The sequence below is a fragment of the Vulpes lagopus genome, chromosome 12 (assembly GCF_018345385.1).
Source record: "Vulpes lagopus strain Blue_001 chromosome 12, ASM1834538v1, whole genome shotgun sequence".
In the NCBI taxonomy this organism is placed as follows: Eukaryota; Metazoa; Chordata; class Mammalia; order Carnivora; family Canidae; genus Vulpes; species Vulpes lagopus.
This window is the reverse complement of record NC_054835.1, coordinates 66,454,906-66,478,297: the sequence shown is the minus strand read 5'-3', so window position 1 is coordinate 66,478,297 and position 23,392 is coordinate 66,454,906. Positions and strand designations below refer to the sequence as shown.

The window sequence follows — 23,392 nt, the reverse complement described above, 5'->3', positions numbered from 1 at the left end:
TTGCCTCTTTAATGGCCTCCTTCCCCCCTTTGCCTGGTTGGACTCTACTTATTTGTTCATGACGCGTATGGAGTACTTTCTTTGTATCAGAGCCTCTTCTATGCAAAGGGAGTGCAAGAATGATCAATCTAGGAAAGACTCCCTGCTCTTATGGAGCTACTTTTAGTGCAGAAAAGAGATTGTAATCTAGGATGTAAAACACATAGTATGTAGATGGTGATAAGTACTCTGGAGAGACGTCAAGTAGGATGGGGGATAAGAATTGCTGAGGGGGGATCCCTGGGTGGCACAGCGGTTTGGCGCCTGCCTTTGGCCCAGGGCGCGATCCCGGAGACCCCGGATCGAATCCCACGTCGGGCTCCCGGTGCATGGAGCCTGCTTCTCCCTCTGCCTGTGTCTCTGCCTCTCTCTCTCTCTCTGTGACTATAATAAATAATAAATAAAAAATTAAAAAAAAAAAAAAAAGAATTGCTGAGGGGATGAGGAAGTGGGAATTTTAGATAAAGTGATCAGCTGAGGTCTCCACTGAACAAAAACTGAAGGAACGAGGGAGTAAGGCGTGTGCTGTATCTTGGGGAAGGGTTTCTGGGGCAGAAGAAACCAGTGCAGCACATGCCCTGAAGCAAGACCATGTACGAAAATGTCCTAGGACCTGCAAGGAAGCTAGCTGATGTGGCTGGATCCAGTGAAGGACAAGGCCAGAGGTTACATGGGGAACTATTGCAGCCTTTCAGGGAAGAGGGGCTGGATTCAGCTTAGGTGTTACTTCCTTGTAGGGTTTTTCTATAGCGGCCCCTTGTGTCTGCCCAGAGCACAGAGAATTTCCTCTTTACAGCATCTGTTTGTTGTAGCACATGCTTATTGCCTCTTCCTTTACCTGTGTTCTCAGGGCAGGGACTGAGTTTATCGTATTTACTTAGCATCTGGTTATTTGGCAGTTTATAGCATTTCGCTGAGCTAAATGGTTGTGAATTATTAACTGATTTCAAACCTTACAGAAACTTCTTGTAATTCTTGTATAGTCTCATCTAGTGTGTGTAACCATTCTCTTTCTTTTTGTATTATCTTTTGACCTAGGCTGTTAAAAATGAAGTGAATGTTCCCTGTTTGAAAAATTTTGTGGAGATGCTTTATCAGACTACTTTTGAACTGAGCTCCAGAAAGAAGCATTCATTGGTATTGAAAAACACTTCCAACCTTTACATATTTAATTAGGAGTTATAGTAATTAATTTATGAATTCAGGAGAAATTTAAAAGAATTATCAAAACTGAAGTTTTAAAATATCCAAAATGCAACATAAGGGCAAGTTTTATATCTTTTTCCTGCTCTTTTTTTAAAACCTCCTATTCCTAATTTGACTAGCTCTACATTTGATAGGTTATTCAGACTTCACCCTAAGTGTTCACCTGTTTGACAGATGCTTTACATTATGTATTATACCATGTGAAAGGTTGAGGATGCTCATAGGAAACCATAAATTATTTTACATTACAATAAATTGTACTCAGAAGTATTAGATTATTTAGGAACCATTGTCCCATCTAATTACATCATTTCTACTCAGAGATTTAAGGCTTTTATTTTTATCACTCAACCACCCACTTCATACAACTTTGAAGGAGTTTCTGTAAATTTTTATGCAGGTTGGAGAGAGTGTGGAGAATTACACAAATACTTGACCACTTAAGGTAGAGTTCTAATAGTGACTAAACAGTGATTGTGCCAGGCGTTGAACCTAAGTGCTTTGCATTCTTTGTTTTGCTTTAATCCACACAACCCTGTAGGAAATACATAGAAAAATAGCTGAAATGTTAATGCCAATCTGTCCTTGATCCCAGGGCCTCGTTCCTAACCATTGTGCTTGGTGAAGGAGCCATGGGTCTGAGGAAGAATAAAAGCACATGATGAGATAGATTCAGCAATTATTCTTGCAGAAAATTTGCCCTTTATCATTTTTTGTTACATTACTCTGAGATCGTATTTCTCATGACAAATGGGAACATGGCCTCAAAAATTTACTTCTCTTTGTTTATGAGAATAAATGTAATTTACAAATCAAGTGCTTTTTCATGAAAAAAAAATGTTAATTCCCCTTTTCCCTGTCTCCTATAGGCTCTATATCCACTAATTACCTGCCTTTTATGTGTCAGTCAGAAACAATTTTTTTTAAATAACTGGCATATTTTCCTACAGAACTGTTTGTCACATTTAAAGGTAAGATGTAATCACATTTCTGATCTGTAAATATTTTAACCATAGCATATCCATTTGTGCATATGTATTAAACAATATGTAATACAACTTTCATTATTATTGGTATCTTTGAATAGTGATGCTTGACCATATTGCTTTTCTTATACATTATTCTTTCTGAGGGGAATCATGTCTTGACATGAATAAACTTTTCATTGAAAATTTAGTTTGTCTTAACGTGAAATTGTACATTTTAAACAACTGTTGTTTACATTATCTTAGATCTAGCAATATTTGTTAATAAATAAATTCCTTTAGAATTGCAGAGTGTTAATCTTACAGTCTTACAGAACCCTTCAGATACTTATTTTGTGTTTCATTTTGAGAAAATTAAGTAATGTTGGCTCAAGCCTGAAAATGAAAAAAGCCTTGATAATAAAATGTCCCTAAAAGCACATTTAATGTAAGTATGCCCAGCCAAATCTAAAAGCCTGATGTTGGATCCACATGGATACAAAAGTTCCTGAAATGATTCTGCCTTGAATCAAGGGATAGTTGTTACTAACACTATTTGGCACATCCATGTCTAGTCTCTCTTAATGTTGTAAACCAACCTGTGCGATGGTAGGGTCTTTATCTTCCCAGGATACTCTTTTCTTCTGTGGATAGGGGCTCCGTTCATGAATGTGGGACTATTCGTCACCTGCATGTCGTGTAAATGCTTGATTTGAATACTATTTTGATGCATAGCTGAATATATTTGAATATTTGTTTCCAAGTTCTAGAAACATAACAGACATGACATTTCATTTCCTGTTATTCCTCCAAGTTAGGGATAACGTTGAAAAATCTTATACTTGGAAGCTTTCCTTGTCACTGTCAAGGCACAGATAGATTAAATGACTTTTCCCAGGCCCTATAGGTCATTGTGGTATTTGAGAAATAGGACCAACTCCTCTTTCCCACTTTGAGAATGGTCCACTGAACAGCATTATCCAATATATTTTTTCCATGACTTTATCATTTTCAGAAGTGCCTTGATTAGTTAAAGAAGTATACAGAAAATAAAAGTCTTCAAGAAACATTTTTTGGTTATTTTTCTCGTAGATACACATTGATTTATTCACACTTGGACAAGAATTGATATACTCTCTTTGCTTTATTTATGAAAATTCCCAGGACCAAATCAAGTTCATTAAATTTTTTATGTCATGCAACCAGAATATGTTTTAATTAATCACATTAAACTGTTTTCTGTCCTCATTTTGAAAAATTCATACAGATATAGGTACTGAAAGGGAATTGATCATTTTCTGGATGGTATGATTTTCCATACTTTTAATAAAATATTTTAAGACATGCACTTAAGTGTTTTCTGAAAGGTTGCTTTATTTCATTACAATTCATACTTTTCTGTTGCTTGTTGGAATTTTTTTATATATATACGTTTTCACCTAACATATTTGCAATTCTTTCGCAGTACCTTAACTTTTATTTTTTGTCTTAAGGCTTTCATTTAAAATGCTATTTTCTTTGAACCCTTACCTCCTGTTAAATATTTCTGGCATATTGTCCATTTTCATTAATGGCAATGTCAGTCTGCCAGGCTAAAGGAGATAAGAGCCACCTTAGCATGAATATTTGGAATATAGTTGTCTTGGCCATTAACACTTAACTTACATTAAGGCTCTATTCAGCAGAAATTTTATGAATTGACTCCTGTTTATTAAGTTTTAGATACTGTGGCTACACTGCAGTTGAAGTAAGACATTGAGTATTCAGGAAAAAAAACTATACTAGTTACCTGTTGTAACAGATGTAATTTATTTGTTTTATATATAGGTAAAATCATTACCATATGTTAGATGCTCTAGTATCTCATTTAATTCTTACTGTAACTGAGGCTGAAAGAAGATAAATAAGTAACCCATGTTCAGGGAGCCAAAAAGTGATAGAGATGGGATCTGCATCTAGATGTAGTCAGTTCATAACTTTGGCCTTCGAGGTCTACCTGTTGTTACCTTTTAATGGACTGTAAGGAATTTTGCTGTACTGAATATCTTCAGAAAATATTTGGCTATAATTCTGTGATATTAAAAAAGGCATCATTCTCTAGAGTCCTAAAAATAAGAATAAATATGACACATTTTCAAAACACTTTAAAATTGTCCGATATTTTTTTTTTAATTACCATACCAGTTTTTGAAGTTGGTGACCATGAGAAGTGGAGTTTAGTCCTATAGGCCCATAAACAGCATGAGAAAGCATACACTTGTATTTACAGAAAATGTTAAATTTGTTATTTTTGTCCTAAACAGAAGTTGATAGTTTCCTATTTCCCTATCTTTATATCAGCTAAAGTCATTGCGTGAAAAATTATTGTAAAGTTTCTAAAGAATAATTAGAAAGGGGTGGAGGGAATAATAAGAATAGATTTCCTGTAGTGATAATTTGAAGAATTTTTTTTTCTACAGTGCATAGTGATTTTCTTTTAAAAATTTAAACTTGCTCAAACTTTAATGCAGTGCTTTGAGAGGAATATAATAGGTAGTTAAAATTTTGACTATTTTCTCTTAGTTTGAGTATTGTAGATATATCCTATGATGTCCGAGTTATAGGATTTTTTTTTTCCTTAGTGTTTCTGGCCACTGTCTTGGAAATTTCAAATTTCTTCTAAATAGAGACCTTGGTGAAGAGCTGTCTTGTTTTGTGCTTATTTTCATCTAACATGCATGTGCTGCATCTCATGTTTATGTTTGCTGTCTCACATTGCTTTATTTAGATGCCATCTAACAACAGTATCAGAAAACAAATAGAAACACTCCAGGTGAGTTGTGTTGATGTTACAAAGTAAAATACTGCTTTATCTCCTTTAAGTGTGGCTTTTTTTTTTCCTTTACCCATTGTTGCATTGCATGTCTAATGTATTTATTCCAACCTGCTTTTCCTCCTGTAAAAGACTAGCACACAAAAGGGACACTCTACAGGGTTAATATTATGGCCCCAAGAAGATGAATTTATGGGCTGGAAGTAATAATGAATGTTGATTCTTAACCCAAATCCTCAATTTTAAAATAGTCTATTTAATTTATTCTCTAATCAACTTTAATTACATTGTTACAAATGCAACTTTAAAAGACATTTTCCAGTGAAAGCAAGGAGATATACTAGCTTAGATTTTGAGTATGATTTATGATGCATGACTTTTTAAAAGTTTTATCCTGTTGGTTTGGGTTTTAAACAAAATATTTTGGTTTTGGTTCACAGTAGAGAAAAGGGAAAGAAACAGTAACATGATTGCTGCCAGACATATTGGACATATCAAAACTTTATTGGATTTTAATTTATGTAACAATCTGATTATTCATATTATACCAAAATTATGACTAGGGAATTATATATATATATCTTTGTTTAAGGCTCAGATCAATTTAGGGTATTTTTATTGTTCAGACATGTATAGCAGCATTTTAGTGATTGAATAAGTGATCATTGATTTGTCATTTTTCATCTGATTTTGGGTTTGTTCAATATAGAGTAAGTCTGCTTTGTAAACATAGTCCATTTTAGAAAAATTGAAAATCAAGTTTTTCATTCCAGATACCTCAACTTTTAACATAAAATAACCCAAATACTTTATTAACCATTTATATAAGAACATTTTTTATGTGGAGTTGGACTTAAATATTTTTTAACATATAACATATATTAATTTGTATTAGTCGTATTTTGAAAACATTATTTTTTTGGAAACATAATTTAATACTGTGAAAATACTATTTGAAATGTACACATTTTGATATATTGTATTTAAATAACAAAAAAATTATGTGACAGAAAAGTAAGTACTACAAAAAGCTTGGTTGTTATTAGTAACATGCATATATTACATAATACTTTATATGTTACTTTAGTTACATTAGTTACAAATTAGTAAGTACTGGGGAGTGTATCTGAAATTTGGTATCATTATGGATTTGGCAATGGAAGGAGGAATTTCTTTTTAAAGATTTTATTTATTTATTCATGAGAATGTGTACACAGAGAGAAAGAGGCAAATAAATAAATAAATAAATAAATAAATAAATAAATAAATAAAAAAGAGAGAAAGAGGCAGAGACACAGGCAGGAGAAGCAGGCTCCTCGCAGGGAGCTGGACGTGGGACTCAATCCTGGGTCTCCAACGTCACGCCCTGGGCTGAAGGCGGCGCCAAACTGCTGAGCCACCCCCGGCTGCCCAGAAGGAGGAATTAATGTTGAGACACTGACCCAGTAGAATAGAATAATGGATACTCCATTCTTTTTTTTTTTTTTTTTTAAGAGTGGGGGCAGAGAGAGAGAATCCTAGCAGGCTCTACACCCAGCACCCAGCCCTACTTGGCGCTTGATCTCAGGACCCTGAGGTCATGATCTGAGCTAAAATCAAGAATCAGTTGTTTAGCCGACTGAGCCTCCCAGGCACTCAATATTTCATTCTCAGTTATATCAATTCTTCCTAGATGTGCAAAATTATATTTTCTAGTGGCTTTTAAAAAAAATCCTCAATTGTTATCATTTTGCATTGCTTTTAAACATGTAGTTGTCCATTTTTATGTATCTTAAGAAAACATAAAATAGACTGGCTAAACTACTTAGTATTTTTAAACTACCTTTTTTTGGTTGCTTATTGTTTAACAATAACAAGTCCCTCAGACCAAATTAAATGAATGCTAATTTATAACAATCAGTGCATCCTCAACCAATGAGCATGCCTAAATACTCTTAGGGTTGCGTGGGTGGTACAGTCAGTTAATCATCCAACTCTTGATTTTGGCTTGGGTCATGATGTAGGAGTCATGATATCAAGCCCTATGTCTGGCTCTGCCCTGGCCATGGAGGATTCTCTCTGTTTAGGATTTCTCTCTCCTCTCCCTCTGCTGCCCTCCCTTAAAAAATGCTCCTAATGAAGGTGATCATTAGCTACATTTTCAAAATTCACAATTAAATCTCATTACATGACTCTGATCATTTGAGAACTTTACTTTTTAATAAGTAGTATGAAGAAAAAGTTTACAGATCAAATTATGATTGAAACGGAATAATTTTCTCATTCTAAATGCTAATTTAAATAATTTCTCATTCTAAATAAAATTAACGATATAAGAGCTAACATTCATTGAGCATTTAACATGTGCCAGGTAGTGTTCCAAGTGCTTTTCACATATAATAACGTCCTTAGTCTGTGAGGTAGGTACCATTTTATCTCTGTTTTAGAGATGACAAACCACTTGTGGCACCAAGTGATATAACAGTGCCCAAAGATGGGGTTTGGCCAGTCATTCCTGATTTCAGAGTCCATGCTCTTCACCTTCTATTCAGTATTCCCTCTTAAAAGGATAATCACTCAGTAATATTTTTCATTACTTCATAAATGCAAATATCTGTAATAACTTTTGATGTTCTAAATTTTAAATGTACATGGGCTGCAGTGAATTACTCCAAAGATAAGTAATCCTTCCATCATGATGTCAGTACTGTGTGAACCATTTACTTTCAAGTAAGTTGATGCATATATAATTTAGGAGTTCTTTAAAATATTACTGTAATACTAATATTTCACTATTTTGTTCGAGAGTATAAGGAATGGCTCAGAATTTCCCAACTTATGGTTACCTTTCAACCTTCTGTACTTCCTGTATACCGAACAGATATTTACATATTTAAACCTGCTTTAGATTGAAGACAGAAAGGAACAGGGTGAGGGCAGTTAGTTGATAGACTGTCTTTGATCTTAAATGATTACAAGTAGCTTAATAAATTTATTTTTATTCTCTTTTGTTTTTAAACAGAATAAAGATCCTAAAATGTCTCGAGTTGCACTGGAATCTTTGTATAGATTGTTGTGGGTTTATGTAATTAGAATAAAATGTGAAAGCAACACTGTAACTCAAAGGTAAGTGCCTTTGTATTAAAGTGTATTTTAAAAAAATCATGGTAAAAAAATATCACACTGATGGAATTTTAGTTAATATTATAAGGACCTTAAGAAGGGATATGAATTCTCTTGAGGTCTTATGAAGAATAAGAAGAATATTTGTTGTTAATGTCATTATCTCTTTGTGACTCAGTCTTTTTTTTTTTTTCTGTATAGTCGTCTTATGAGCATAGTGTCAGCACTTTTTCCAAAAGGTTCACGTAGTGTGGTTCCTCGTGATACACCTCTCAATATATTTGTGAAGATTATTCAGTTCATTGCTCAGGTGAGTTGCTTTCCCTCATAGTACACATAGATGTGTAATTTATGGGTAATCTGTTATTCTAATTTGGAGTTTATTTAAACTTTGTTGCACCTTGAAAAGCATGATATCAAAACATTTATTAATATTGAATAGTGAAAAATGAAAGTACACTAACCATTTTTTGGTGACAAAGTCTGTTTAAGTCTTTGATTCACACCCTTGCAGAAGGCAGTGAGACCCACAGGTGGAAAGAGCACGTAGTTTACAAAGGCTCAGGGAGGTCTCTCTCAATCCTTCTGTTAAGCCATTGACTACCTCTTGAGTATCTCAAAAGATTTTTTTTTTTTTTCCGAAAGATTTTGATGAAGTGTTTTCTCGTGCATTTGTCTAGTTTCTTAGGTACAGGTACTAGAATCCACTGTAGCTAGTTGACCCCAAAGGGATCTTTGAAGGAATCTGGATGGTTTCCAGCATCAACTAAGAGGAAATTGCAGAATTAGGCTCTCAAGGTAGCTGCATCTGCCACAAACAGAAAGCTGCCAAATTAGAAAGTCACCACAGTTGCTTCAGAATCCTGCTGCTGGGGATCCCTGGGTGGCTCAGTGGTTTAGCGCCTGCCTTCGGTCCAGGGTGTGATCCTGGAGTCCCAGGATCAAGTCCCACATGGGGCTCCCTACATGGAGCCTGCTTCTCCTTCTGCCTGTGTCTCTGCCTCTCTCAGTCTGTGTCTCTCATGAATAAATAAAGTATTTAAAAAAAAAAAAAAACCCTGCTGCTGCCATGGTCTCCATCCGTAGAAGTTTCCTTCCGTCCTGTCCTCTTCCTCATGTATGCCATACTCCCACATGAGTATTCCACTTGGCAGGGTCTGAATCACACCCTGAAGCCCACTGTTCTGAGGAACCCTGGGAAATATGATTTTAGCTCTCCAGTCTCTGCAATAAAGGAAGGTGATTAGAAGGGGAGTTCAGCAGGTGCTGAGTAAGCTAATCCCAGGTTTTGGTCACATTCCCTATGGGGACATCAGCCTTGGAGAAGCATAGGGTTACCTCCTCGACTAAGGAAAATATTGTGATTTCAGAATATCCATTGACAGCTTAGATCATCTATAATGCAATTATTTCTGTGAAGAAATAAGGAGTATTTCAATAAAATGAACACATTTCTATTTACTGGAGCACAGAACTAATGATGATTAGATGGGTATAAATGTGTCCATAAGGTGAATGAAAGCAAATTGTGCTTTAGATCTTGTATTCAGAACTTTTTGTCATTGGTGCGCATCTTTCTTTTTTCTTTCCCCTCTGGTCTTATCAACTGCCTTGGATTAATCAGCTCACATCAACACTCCATGAGAACTGTGTGACTCCTCTAAAACCTCAGTTAATCTTGTTAATCTTTTTTCCCCCCTGGAGGGTTCCTTTCTGGAGACCAATTTGCATGTCTCAATATGAACTCACTGCTCTCTAGGCCTGCTGCATAGCCATTGCTTTGGGAGTCCCTTTTGTCAGCATTCTGGGAATTCCTTCACTTAGATTTTTGGATGTGATTTTGGTAAATGAGTTTAAAATGAGTTTAAAATGTATATCCTATTTGTTGGGATATGAAACAAATCATTTAATAGTTAAGTAATGTATTTATAGTCGTATTTTTTAACCTTAATTCATAGGTATTTTTCTTTTGTCCAGCTAGATTTATGAAATTCTTAGGGGCATAGACCTGTGTTGTTAACATTATGTGTATACCTTTGAACATACCACCAAGCACACAGAAGTAGAAAGTTACAAGGGTTTCTTTATTGTTGTTTTTTCCTAGGAACGTTTGGATTTTGCAATGAAAGAAATAATATTTGATCTTCTCAGTGTTGGAAAATCTACTAAAACTTTCACCATTAATCCAGAGGTAAAAAAATATATATATATATGTGTATATATATATATATATATATATATATATATATATGTATATATATATATATAATGTAGTAATACCCTATCCTATGTAATCTTTTTCTTTTCTTTTTTTTTTTCTAAGACCAGTTAATGGAATCAGAGCTGTTAGGTTTACTGAAATTGCTAGTTAGAAGCTTTACTCTTAATTACCAGTAAGATCTGAGACCAGTTACTTCACCCTTCTGATGGCCAGCTGAATGGTTTAGTAGCTTGAAGCATGGTTGAAAAACAAGAGAGGGAAGTTTTCCAGACTGGTCAGCTCAGCTGACTTCTACAGTTGGTGATATGAGCTCAGGTTTCTTTATCAACATCAATATCAGATTTTTTAATAGATATCATTCATTCAACATTTCCTGAGCACCAAAAATGTGCCAGGCACTATTTTAGGTGTTATAGACAAAACAGGCAAAAATCCTTTTCCCTAGATGGAGTTTACAATAAAAAAATAAAAAAATAAATAAATAAATAGGCAAAAGAATTAAATATTAAACATTTCCCACTTCTGTGGCCGCTATTCATGTGGTAAACTCTCACTCTTTAGACATTACACTTTCAGATTGTTCAAAAGTATTTTACAAACTAAGTACTTACTAGAATCAAATTATACTGGAGAATATAAAAAGGTGATCGCTTCTTATTTCTTTGTTGTGCTGCTCCTTTTCATAATTCAATCCTAAAATATATATTCATGTAGTTAACAAAGGAGTTGGAAGGTTACTAAAGCTTCTCATTCATAAGATTTTTAAGATAAATTAATAATTATTTCTAGGTTTATAAAGTGAGCAGAAATGAGTGTTTTTATAGATGACATACTTAATACAGTTTCCAGTGTCAAAAATCGCATGACAGAGACTTTCTTGAACATCCATTTTCAAAAAATGCCCTCTCCATTGAACAAGTTTATTTCTGAATATGTTTTTTCCTCACTGAAGCTCTCATAAGAGTAGTAGGAAAAGGATGAGTTCTGCTGTTTTGTTTTCTCATTCCAAAGGCGTACTCTATTAGGATTATCTTCAATCCCTATTTTCAGAATCTTTTTAAGCTTATGAGAACGAGTTTAGTTAAAGCCAGAAAAAATTACCCATTTAATCAAATACATGCAAATTGCAATACACTAGAAGAATGAGTAAGTGGGGATACTTTTGTGAACCCAAGTATATTATGGAGCTTTTCCTCTTGGTCATGATATTTTCTATGACTGTGGGACACGACCATGTGATGTTTAGACTAAGGGAGGACACTGTTGTTATGTTGTATCGTATGTGAAAACGAGTAAAGCTTAAAACTTTAATCTTGTTTAGATTAAAAATATATAAATACAAGTTTTATTTTCTTCCTGTATTCCAGTGAGCTATCTTGCATGCCCGTTGGGCCACTTTAGAGACCACTCTTAGGGCAGAGAAATGGCAGCATAGGCTGAGAACAGTGGAGAGGAGAGGAGATTGTTGACTGTGGAAAAGAGCCTTGAGAGGGGATCAGCCTTAGGGGGGAAAGTGCATTTGGCTTGAACAAGTCAAACCTGAGGCATCTTTGTGACAACCAAGTACAGCTGTCAAGTGGGTCTGAGGGTCCGAGTGCAGAGAAGTGAGGCTTCACATTGGCAAGTGATACGTGGTGTGGGTGGTCACTTAAGCCACGTAAGATAAACAGAGTCACTTCAGGAGAGAAAACCTAATGACCAGAGAAGGCCTCGCCCTGCAGCAGTCTGTCATTGACTGTGTGGCTGCAGGAGGCTGAACCTGAAGAGCCAGCAGAGATGACTCAGCCAGCCAGCCGTGACACAGATGAGTCAGAGGAAGGGAGTGCTTCAGGAAACAAGGAATGGTCCACGGTGTCCTAGGCTGCTGAAATGTCACTGATGAGTGAGAGTTGCTTCAGGGAAGTATTATGGGGAGGACTTCCTCCGTTAAGATAATTGAGCATAGTTAACGGAAATGAAGAGACTATATCGAGTTGAAAGGGAAATGTTGAAGATGAAAGCAAGAGAAGGGATAATTGGTGGTGTACCATTCCGGGGAAAGCAAGAGCAGACAGGATCCTAAGAACTAGGAAGCCCGGCACCCCCTTGACTGTCAGAAGAGCAAAGGAGAGGGAGAAGGAGGTGTTACCTAGTGAGAGACTGAGGACATTTGACAGTTTTTCCTTCTGTGGAGTAGGAGACAGATCATCTGCTTAGAGAAGAGCGAGGATGGGAGGGAGGGTAGGGTTCTGAGGGAAGGGGTTTGAAATAGGCTTTATCAAGAATAGGAGAGCCAGTTGGCCTCAGAAGTGAAGGGGCCATATTTGAAAATAACAATAATGCCAGAATAGTTTAAAAACATTGGACAGAAAGGTTAGTTTTCCTCCTGTCATCCTCCCTCCCACCCTACCCCCCAGTGTTAATTGATGAGATGTTTTTAACATGAAAAAAGGATAATTTCTGACACTCAGATTTCATTCTGTAACTTGTTTTTCTTCCTGAAGAGAATGAACATAGGCCTCAGAGTCTTCCTTGTAATAGCAGACAGCTTGCAGCAGAAAGATGGGGAGCCACCCATGCCCACAACGGGGGTTATTCTTCCCTCAGGAAACACTCTACGTGTAAAGAAAATTTTTCTCAACAAAACCTTGACAGATGAAGAAGCAAAAGTCATAGGTTAGTGCTAACTAAGCCAAATAAATTGCTTTGTGATACAGTTTAATATACTTTTGAAAAAGTTTATGATCAAGGGGCATCTGGGTAGCTCAGTGGTTGTTAAGTGTCTGCCTTTGGCTTAGGTCATGATCCCAGGGTCCTGGGATTGAGCCCCACATCGGGCTCCCCACAGGGAGCCTGCTTCTCCCTCTGCCTGCTTCTCTGCCTCTCTGTGTGTCTCATGAATAAATAAACAAAATCTTAAAAAAAAAAAAAGAATTTTAAGAAAAAAAGAAAGTTTATGATCAAATCTAAAATGAATGTTTGTTCAATACGGTTATTATTCCCATATAGAGTGATACAAAAATCAATACAATTTTGGTAATATCAAAATCATATTAAGAGTCTTCCAATTCAGTCTTTATTTCCTTACATGATACTAGTCACTGCATTCACAGTTGAAATTTCTTCCTTTGCGACAATAACAGCTGACATCATTGAAAGATGGGCTTTTATTTTTTTATGGAAAGTCAGCACGGTTATTCCTTATCTAACTTCTGACATCTGATAACTGTGGGTTTTTTCCCTAGGAATGTCAGTGTACTATCCTCAAGTGCGAAAAGCATTAGATAGCATTCTCAGACATTTGGACAAAGAAGTCGGGAGACCAATGTGTATGACTAGTGTGCAGATGTCCAATAAGGAGCCTGAAGACATGATTACGTATGTAGTAAACTATTTCTCTTCCTTGCTGTTTCAGTTTTCATAAAAAAAGTGTATGTGGTTGATTCCCACTTGCTTCCTTCCTTTCTCCTCTGGAGTGTTCCCATGTTGCCATCTGCTGCAGTTTTTAATACAGTGTTTCCTACCATGTGCTCAGTTTTATTCTTTAAAAAATGCTACCAAACTAAATAGCAAAAGTCATCCTGGATCTAAGTCTAGTTGTCAATGACAAGGCCCTTTACTTGTTCCATGACCAACAGATAAATCCTGGTTACTCCATATGTGTGGATGTGGTTGGTTTAGTACGTCAAACACATATTCTAATTCCCAGGACCCCAATATAAAAGAAAACCAAAAAAACAAAAAACAAAAAACAAAAAAAACAAACCCCTCCCTGTAACAAGAAGTACAGAGGGAAATATGAGTAGCTTTTTGAAATAGTACCTCAAACCCCTACCCCCCTAGGCTTTTCTCTGCGTGTCATCCCAGCATCTTTTTTCCTTTTTGTTAGAGATTTTCTCCTCCAGAGGGTGAATTGTATGGCAATAACTTGTTTTATTTGCTAGTAAAGTATCTATATATCCTGTAATAAGGGAGGACATTTTTTGTTAGATATTAATATCTGGATTCTAGATTTTAGAACACTAAATTGGATATTTGATCTCAATTTATTTAACATACAGTTATTATATACCAGCATATACTAACATCTCTGGGAACTTCTCCAGTGTTGACATTTTGTCCCCTTTGCTTTCATTTCCCTGGAAAGTCTCTGTCCTCTTCATCACAACTACCTTCCTTACTGTGTGAATGAATTTGCCCTCAGTGGGTTCCTCTGGCTGTACATGTGGGGTGTGCAAACACCACAGTGGCAGCATTCCTGCAGCTCTTTCCTCTGTAACTCCATCAATGTTTGATTTTGAGTTTCACTTCCAGTGACCTCACTTTCTTTCTCTGCTGCACTTGAGTCTTTGTCGACCAGTGTCCTCTTCTGATTATCTGTGTTTGTAAAATGTCATCTGCGTTTATTACTGGAGACAAGGAAGCAACATGGTTCCACACTTTGCTGTCTGTGTGAATGAGTAACAAGCGTACAGTAACCAATCACAACAGACTTTGAAAAAGTGACATGTTGGGGGCCCCTTGCTGGCTTAGTCAGAAGAGGGTGTGACTCTTGATCTCAAGGTCATGAGTTCCAGTCCCATGTTGGATGTAGAGATTACTTAAATAAATAAAACTTAAAAAGGAAAAAGTGACATGATTAGTCAGGGATTATGATGTACATCTGTTATTTAGGTAGTGATTTGTTGGTTGAAGAGCAAGGAAGGAAACTGATATTATTTAACTAAATTATTGTAACTGAAATTCATGCATATTGGAACCATTTAAAGAGGAGACTGACTATATAAAATCTCTAACAGTTGGTAGCAAGTCTTTTGCCACTATAATGAATACGACCCAAGATACTTAAAACATCTAAATTCTTTTCTACATGAGAATTCTTTAGCGACCTTAAGAACAAGGTGGATAAAATAAACTAAAATCCTCACTTTGAAACACAGACCAAAATAAAAACAAAAACTGGTGCATTAAGAAGATTAGGTAAAGTAAAAATTTAAAAAAATCACTGAATAACTAGAAGAAAATACAATAGAAATAAATTGTATCGAGTCATTGAAGGAGCCAAGATTTTCAAAATTGATGTTTAATTATATAAAAACTTAAATATGTATATTTGCATATGTCTATGTTTGTATATTCTGAAGTAAAATAAAAAGAACAGGCAATACCAACAGAGGAATATGAGAATGTATTTTCTAAAACTCTTGGTAATGTATAATATTAAATGAAAAGCATTTTTTTGTTAATTTTTTAGGCTCCTAAAATAAACAGTGTTTGGTTACTTAATATCAATATTATTTATTATGGTTTAATAATTAAATATTCTTTATTAAAGGTTAGGTGTTGATTGAATTATATTTAATTTTTAATTTGTGTTCTAAATAAATACTATTTATTATTTAAACATAGTAATTCCTGTGGTTTCTAATTACTGAAAATCTTTTTTTTGCTTGCTAGCAGTGTTTTCTTTCCTGAATTTTCTCTTTATTCTTTTGTCTACTTATAAACTGATAATTATTTACTGGATTTGTATGAATTCTTTTTATATTAAATACAGTAAACTTTTTGAGGGGGAAGAGATGCCTATTTTCTACAGTTATTTTTCCAACTTTGCTTTCATGGTCTAGCTTATGTAATGAGCTTATTAAATCCTGTTAATGTGTTTTTCAGGGGGGAAAGAAAACCCAAAATTGATTTGTTTAGGACTTGTATTGCTGCTATTCCAAGGTTGATTCCTGATGGTATGAGCAGAACTGACCTCATTGAACTGTTAGCAAGGTAAATGAGAATTACTCTTTGCTATGTTATTTTTTACCTCTTTCAATCCCTTGAAATTATGAATACACCCCTGTTACTGTTCTCAGGAACAGAATAATAAAGACATGTTCAATTCTTTACTTGATATACTTTCTTTTTTTTTTCTTTTTCTTGATATACTTTCTAAACTTCCATTTTGTCTTTTATGTTTTGTTAAACACATTCTTCCCATTCATTTTTAACTTTTTAAAGTTCTTTTGGATTCCTCTACAAATCTTTCTCTTTTCGAGCTTTCCATCTGGTATATTTCTTAGAATTTAGATAACACACTATTCCTTAACAGATGTGTACTGCTGCCCATTGGGCAGTTAACTTGTTGGCTGAACTCTTGTAGTCATTTCTGTAGCACTGGAGGTGGTGACCAGATCTCACTGTCACTGTTTCTCCTATGGTAGAGACTATTGGGTTCAAGTTTTTGCTTCTCTTTCCTCTGTTGGGCATGTCATAGCTTTATAAAATAAGAAAGAACATGATAACCAAATTTAAATACTTGCTCCCAAAGCTAATTCGAAGTTGAGGGTGAAGGCTTGTTGAAAGCTACTTTTGGGGGGGCATTTGGGTGGCTCTAGTCATTAGGCATCTGCCTTTGACTCAGTTCATGATCCCAGAGTCCTGGGATTGAGCTCCACATTGGGCTCCCTGCTCCTCGGGGGGCCTGCTTATCCTGCTCCCTCTGTTTCCCCCGCCGTTCCCCCCAACTTGTGCTCTCTAGTTCTCTCTGTCAAATAAATAAATAAGTAAAATCTTTTTTTTTTTTTTTTTTAAAGGAAGAAATAGCTACTTTTCTGTTGTTGGACTTAGGGATTCTGTAGAGAAGGGGTCAGCAAACATTTTTATGTGAAGGACGGGATGAGGGAGGGAATATTTTAAGATTTGCAGCTCATATGGTCTCCATCACAACTGCTCTTCTGTGCCAGTGGAGCCCCAAAGCGGCTACGCACAACATGTAAAGGAGGGAGCATGGCTGTGTTCCCATGGTGCCCTTTGCAGTTTGGCCCTTGAGCTATGGTTTGCTGACTTCTGCTGTAAATGAAAAACCCAAGTATCATGATTATCACAGAGGAGGGACACTTGACTTGTATTGAAAGACGTTGCCAAGCACTTATCACTAAGACTTAAGTTAAAATTCATGGTGAACAGTTAATGGACCTTCGGCAACCTTTTCTACCTCCTCCTGGAAAACACCTAGCATTTCCCATATCCTTCGCTCCCCTATCCTCAGCCGTTGCAGGTTGCCATCAAGATACAGGATGGCATTTGTCTCCATTCAGGATCATGAGGGGAGAAAAGGAGTTACTTTGAGACTTTGCACCAGGAGATAAATTCATCCCTTTCCAGTCTCTTAATTTTTGCTGTGAATCGGATTAAAGGGTTACAAAGTTCATGTCAGCGTTCGGGAAGGAAAAGGAGTTTAATGATTTGTAATGTTATTCCTTGGAGAAAGAATCAGCAGCTCTCATTCGGGTGAACTCTTATTTCTCCCCTTAATTTACCTCACCTACACCTTTGCGGATGGTGATCCCATATCCCCCACCAAAGTGAAACTGTATGTGTAGGGGGCACGGATGGGGGAGCCCAGTGAAGGAAGGGAGCAAACATCTGAACTGTGAACGACCGCCTTGTGACTTCCTTTGCTTCTTTCCCCTGTGAGATTTGTTTACCAATTAATTTATTTCAGCAGGAAAGAAGATTCTAGGGTCTGTTCTCTTTTGTCCCCATCTCCTATCATTTGGAATTAATGATCTCTAAATCTTCGTTTTGTTTTTGTTTTTGTTTTTTTCATTAAAGCAAGTAAAACAAAGATGCATTTGTAGACCTGTATGCTAGGTAGTAGACATAAGGAAAGTTAATTCCTCTGCCTTAAATTAGCCAGGTTACGTTGTTGCTGTCTACACAGTGCGTAGTTAACTCCTATGGGTATCTGCCGAGTTACATAGATAGGTCTAAGATGGACATGTGTACATTTGGATTTAAGGGCTGTTGAAGTCTTTAAAGTCAGCATCATGGGGATAGTCACTCTTCTTCCACAGCACCTCCCCTGGTGCCACTATTGGAGACAGACGGTGGGCTAGAGATCCTTAATCTGGCCCCATATGATATTTCTGATGTGCTGCTGCCGCTGCTGCTGCTGCTGTGCGGGTTCGTGGCTTGCTTCCAGGACTTTCTAGCTGTAATAAATTTTCTGTTCGGTGTCATTGTCAGTGGAAGGCTGGCTTCATGAAGACCAGAGCTGAGTTCATCAGGGTGGAGACGGCGAGATCTCCTTCCACCTAAACCACACAGCTTTCTTCCTCTGTCAGGGAGGATCATTCCCACCCTCCCAACTTCTGAGCACGTCATTGTGACATGTGGTTAATATTACCTGCTTCCCTTATTCGTTCAGGCTGTTCCTAACTCTGATGCGTGTGTCTTGAATGGTCAGTCACTAAAAGAATCCTCTTCAGCCCCGAATCAGAAACTCTTGCTCATAGAGTATTATATCTTGGCAGTGTCCTACTGTGACCATCTTTTATGGTTTTCTTGTTTACCAGTCCCTTTTTTATGTTTTGGTAAAATCCTTTAGCTAATATTACTTTCATGTCCTCCTATTGTTTTGATATCTTTAAAAGATAATTTTACATAGCTTCTCCTTTAAGTCTTTTTAGGGACTTCTGTGTTAAATCAACACTTTTTTCCCCATTCTTTATTAAGTACACCCTATTTATGATGTTGTTCCAAAATTTACTCTCATACCTTGGAGTTATTTCTGTTAAATTGGTTTCATCTTGGTTTATTCTCTTTTCTTGTTTACAATCAGCTGTCTTATATCTAACTGTAACCTCAGCAGCATGAAAAAAATGACAGATAAATCATGTTCTTTCTAGTGATAGTAAAGGACTAAATAAATGTGAGATAGGGCTAGGATATGATTGGATGTAATTTTTGACTGATTACAAGGTAACATACAGCATCTTAAGGATTAAAGAATTTTTTAAATGGAATTCTGATATGTCAATCTGTATTTTTAAAAATTCACCAAATTAATTATGATCAAACTTATTATCTGAATTATAGTAAAAGTACAACTAATATTCATAGATTCATATATGAATTTAAACAAGTGAATATAGAATAACGTAGGGGTGAATATAAACATAAAGTGAACATTGGTTCTTATTTTCATAGTTCTTACAAACCAGTGAAGAGGACATATATATATATATATTTTTTTTTTTTTTTGAGTTCTTAGTTTTAAGGTGTAGATGATAAACTACTTAGAAGGTTTTGAGGTTTCCTAATGGAATTTTGTTCTTGGTAGGCTCACAATTCATATGGATGAAGAACTGCGTGCTCTGGCTTTCAATACCCTGCAGGCACTAATGCTTGATTTTCCAGATTGGCGGGAGGATGTTCTTTCAGGATTTGTTTATTTTATTGTTCGTGAGGTGACTGATGTCCATCCCACGCTTCTTGATAATGCTGTAAAGATGTTGGTACAGTTAATAAACCAGTGGAAACAAGCAACCCAAGTGCATAACAAAAACCAGGACTCCCAGGTACCAAATTCTTTTGTATTGTCCGTTTGTATGTGGTTGGTGGTGAATGACCAACAGTGATTTTAATACATATTGATTTCTTGAAAACTAAACATTTGATTAGTTTTGTTTGCTTTGGAAGTATTCATAATCCCTTAAACTGAATCTTCGTGCAGTTCAGATATTAAACATAGTGTTTGTGTGTCCAACCTTTCCAACCTTCCTTTGGTAACAATTAGTTTATTTTTTTTTTAAGATTTTATTTATTTATTCATGAGAGAGACAGAGAGAGGCAGAGACATAGGCAGAGAGAGAAGCAGTCTCCATGCAGCATGCCCGATGCTCCCTGGAAGCAGGGTAGAAGCTCCCTCCATGCAGGGAGCCCGATGTGGGACTCGGTCCTGGGACTCCAGGATCACAACCTGAGCTGAAGGCAGACGCTCAACTGCTGAACCACCCAGTCACACACACCCCCTTTTTTTTTAGTAACAATTAGTTTTGAATGAACACAGAGAGTAGTGGCAATGCTAGCTTACATTTAGGCTGTTTCCAATATATTTAAAGCTGATATAATAATTTTTGGTAGAATTCCATTTGAGTTATTTGATTGTTTTATCCATGGCACTAGTTCCTACCTCGCATATACAGTTGGTATGGCTCTTTACTAGGTGCTCAGATTATTGATTAAGATAATATATTGTCCTAGAACCTTGGAATTTTAGAACTGGATCATCTAAGTTGTCCAGCTTCTCAACCTTCAGTGAGCATAGAAATCAACATGGGCCTTGGTGTCTGGGTGGCTTAGCTGGTTAAGTGTCTGACTTTGCTCAAGTCATGATCTCGGGGTCCTGGCATTGAGTCCCAAGTCGGGCTCCTTGCCGGGCAGGGAGTCTGCTTGTCCTTCCCTGGCCACCCACCCCCTGCCCACATCCCCCCCACCAAACAAATAAATTAAATCTGAAAGAGAGAAAGAGAGAAAGAAAGAAAGAAAGAAAGAAAGAGAAAGAAAAGAAAGAAAGAGAAAGAAAGAAAGAAAGAAAGAAAAAGAAAAGAAAAGAAAAGAAAAGAAAAGAAAGAAAAGAAAAAAGAAATCACCAGGGGCCTGAAAAGTCTCTGTTTTCTACAAGCACCTAGGTGATGCCATACTGCTGGTCTACACTTTGAGTTCAGACGGTCCAATTCAATCCCCTCATTTTCCACAAAGAAAAGTTAGACCAAGAGTGATTAACAGTGTCAGCTCCAAGGTTACAAAGTAGCCAGAGGATGGTAGAAGTTCGGTACAGAATTCATATTTGGACTGCTAACTAAATGCTTGTTTTCTCTGTGTATACTTTTAAAATTTTTTATAAATTAAATACGATTTAAATTGCTTAAGCTGAGGCAGACCTGTAGCTATAATTTATATGATTTGCTGTACTCTTTGTTGATGGTTGTACTGGAGTGTCTACACATATTATTTTATTTTTAACTTCTGTTTATTTTTCAAGCATGGTGTGGCTAATGGAGCTTCTCACCCCCCTCCTCTGGAAAGGAGCCCGTATTCCAATGTATTCCATGTGGTTGAAGGGTTTGCACTTGTCATTCTCTGTAGCAGTCGACCTGCCACTAGGAGATTAGCCGTCAGTGTCCTTAGAGAAATACGAGCTTTGTTTGCACTTTTGGAAATACCTAAGGTAAGATTTAGATCTATCATTTAATTATCTAATGAAAGTAGTTAAAAACTATCTTGTTGTTCACTCTTATCCCATTTCTCTTGTTACCATGCAGATAGAACTTACCTTTATAACAAAGTAACAGAGTCTTCTCCATGGGGTCTAAACTAACCCACCTACCCTCAATTCTATTTGTAACAAATAGTACTAATGTGAACTTTGTTAATGTTTTCTTAGGTTTGGCTACTGTTCTTAGTCATTCCTAAGTGTTTTTAGACATATGATAACTTTTTTATAGGGTGATGATGAATTAGCCATAGATGTGATGGACAGGCTGAGCCCATCCATTCTTGAGAGCTTCATACATCTCACTGGGGCCGATCAGGTAACTGTAATGATTTCATGCTATTTAGTCTTGTTTTTGAAATTCAGACAGACATACGTGTATGAATTTCCCTTATAAATTTGATGCATCGGAAAGTATTTTATGCCCAAGTCATAAGTAATTAACTCCTTAAGATAAAGATAATACTTTATCAGCAAACACTTAGCCTTCTTAGTCGGGTTTGATTTTTTTTAGAAAGGTCATACATCAAGTTTTCAGTAGGGGGGAATCCTGGGTGGCTTAGCGGTTTAACACCTGACTTTGGCCCAGGGCGCGATCCTGGAGTCCCGGGATCGAGTCCCACATCGGGCTTCCGGCATGGAGCCTGCTTCTCCCTCCTCCTGCGTCTCTGCCTCTCTCTCTCTCTATCATAAATGAATAAATCTTTAAAAAAAAAAATTCAGTATGGCCATAAATGTAACTATCAAACTTGACTATTTGAAGTTTTTTCTCCCTATTTGGAATACATGGACAAGGTGTCTGGGCTCTCTGTAACACCTGACTCTTGTAACTCACAACTTAATGTATAACCAAGGGAGATAATAAAAAGACTGTATAAACCTAAGTGATGATTATAAATCTGTACAACTTAAAGAATTCTGGTTTAGAATATTAACTATGATTTCAACGAGAAAAAAGACTAACGAATGATTCTCTTCTAGTGCCTAAAACCATGCCTGCCTCATAGCAGGTGCTTTGTAAATATCTGTTGGCTAGGAGAGTGAATTGAGCCTCTGTTCAGTTTAAGACTCGATTTGTTTTTGTTGTTCGAATGACATATAATTTACTCTGAAGGTAAATCTTCATCTCTTCAGTATAAGAGCTTAGAATATTGTTGAACAAATATTAAGAATATGTACCTCTGTGGAGGAGATCATTTTCCTGTCTGTTTTCTGCCTATGCCTATTCTGAGCACGTCAGCATGAAGTTAATGGTCCATTTTCTACTTCCTTGGCAGCTCTAGTACACCCATGAAAGTTACATATTCCTATATGAATTCTCCACCTTTTTGGTTTATAGATCCTTTTGAGACTAGTGAAAGCTATGCAGTCTCTCTCCAGAAAAACACATGTGCACATATGTACAAAAAAAAAAAAAAGTTCTATGCAATTTCAAGAACGTACTACTCCCTTAAACCATCTTGGGTTCTAAAACAGAGGGTTTTTTTTTGGACGGGGGGGCGGGGGGGGGTCCTAGAAACTACCAATAGGCCACTTACAGTTTAATGCAATTCAGATGGTGGAACTTTGAAAGTTACTGAAATGTGTGATAATCCATTGTTTTTTTTCTCTACGTAGACTACTTTGCTGTATTGCCCTAGTTCAATAGATTTACAGACATTAGCAGAATGGAACTCATCTCCCATCAGCCACCAGTTTGATGTGATTAGTCCATCACACATATGGATATTTGCACATGTGACCCAAGGCCAAGACCCATGGATTATAAGTCTCTCCAGTTTTTTAAAGCAGGAAAACCTTCCCAAACACTGCTGTACAGCTGTGAGCTATGCTTGGATGTTTGCATACACGAGGCTCCAGTCGTTATCCCCACAGGTTGATATAAAGTAAGTTATTTTCTTAGTATAAATCTTAAAATGTGGGGCACCTGGGTGGTTCAGCAATTGAGCATCTGCCTTCGGCTCAGGACGTTATCCCCAGGTCCTGGGATCAAGTCCCACATCGGGCTCCCCTCAGGG

The 23,392-nt window shown here is 36.5% G+C and overlaps 1 protein-coding gene across 7 annotated transcripts in view; it reads left to right on the top strand.

Annotated features, from left to right (window-relative positions):
- Positions 1-23,392, top strand: part of FRYL (FRY like transcription coactivator) — a 258,580-nt gene that overhangs the window by 148,435 nt on the left and 86,753 nt on the right. For 4 of the 7 annotated variants that reach the window (XM_041724310.1, XM_041724307.1, XM_041724306.1 and 1 more), the window contains 13 exons: positions 1,078-1,176; positions 2,115-2,216; positions 4,978-5,022; positions 8,024-8,127; positions 8,326-8,434; positions 10,229-10,315; positions 12,829-13,000; positions 13,570-13,702; positions 15,995-16,102; positions 19,440-19,677; positions 21,144-21,329; positions 21,607-21,693; positions 22,992-23,260. In XM_041724310.1, coding sequence (XP_041580244.1) covers positions 1,078-1,176; positions 2,115-2,216; positions 4,978-5,022; positions 8,024-8,127; positions 8,326-8,434; positions 10,229-10,315; positions 12,829-13,000; positions 13,570-13,702; positions 15,995-16,102; positions 19,440-19,677; positions 21,144-21,329; positions 21,607-21,693; positions 22,992-23,260 — 1,739 coding nt within the window. The remainder of the gene's footprint in view (positions 1-1,077; positions 1,177-2,114; positions 2,217-4,977; positions 5,023-8,023; positions 8,128-8,325; positions 8,435-10,228; positions 10,316-12,828; positions 13,001-13,569; positions 13,703-15,994; positions 16,103-19,439; positions 19,678-21,143; positions 21,330-21,606; positions 21,694-22,991; positions 23,261-23,392) is intronic. The other 3 variants (XM_041724312.1, XM_041724309.1, XM_041724311.1) reach the window with 1 other exon arrangement.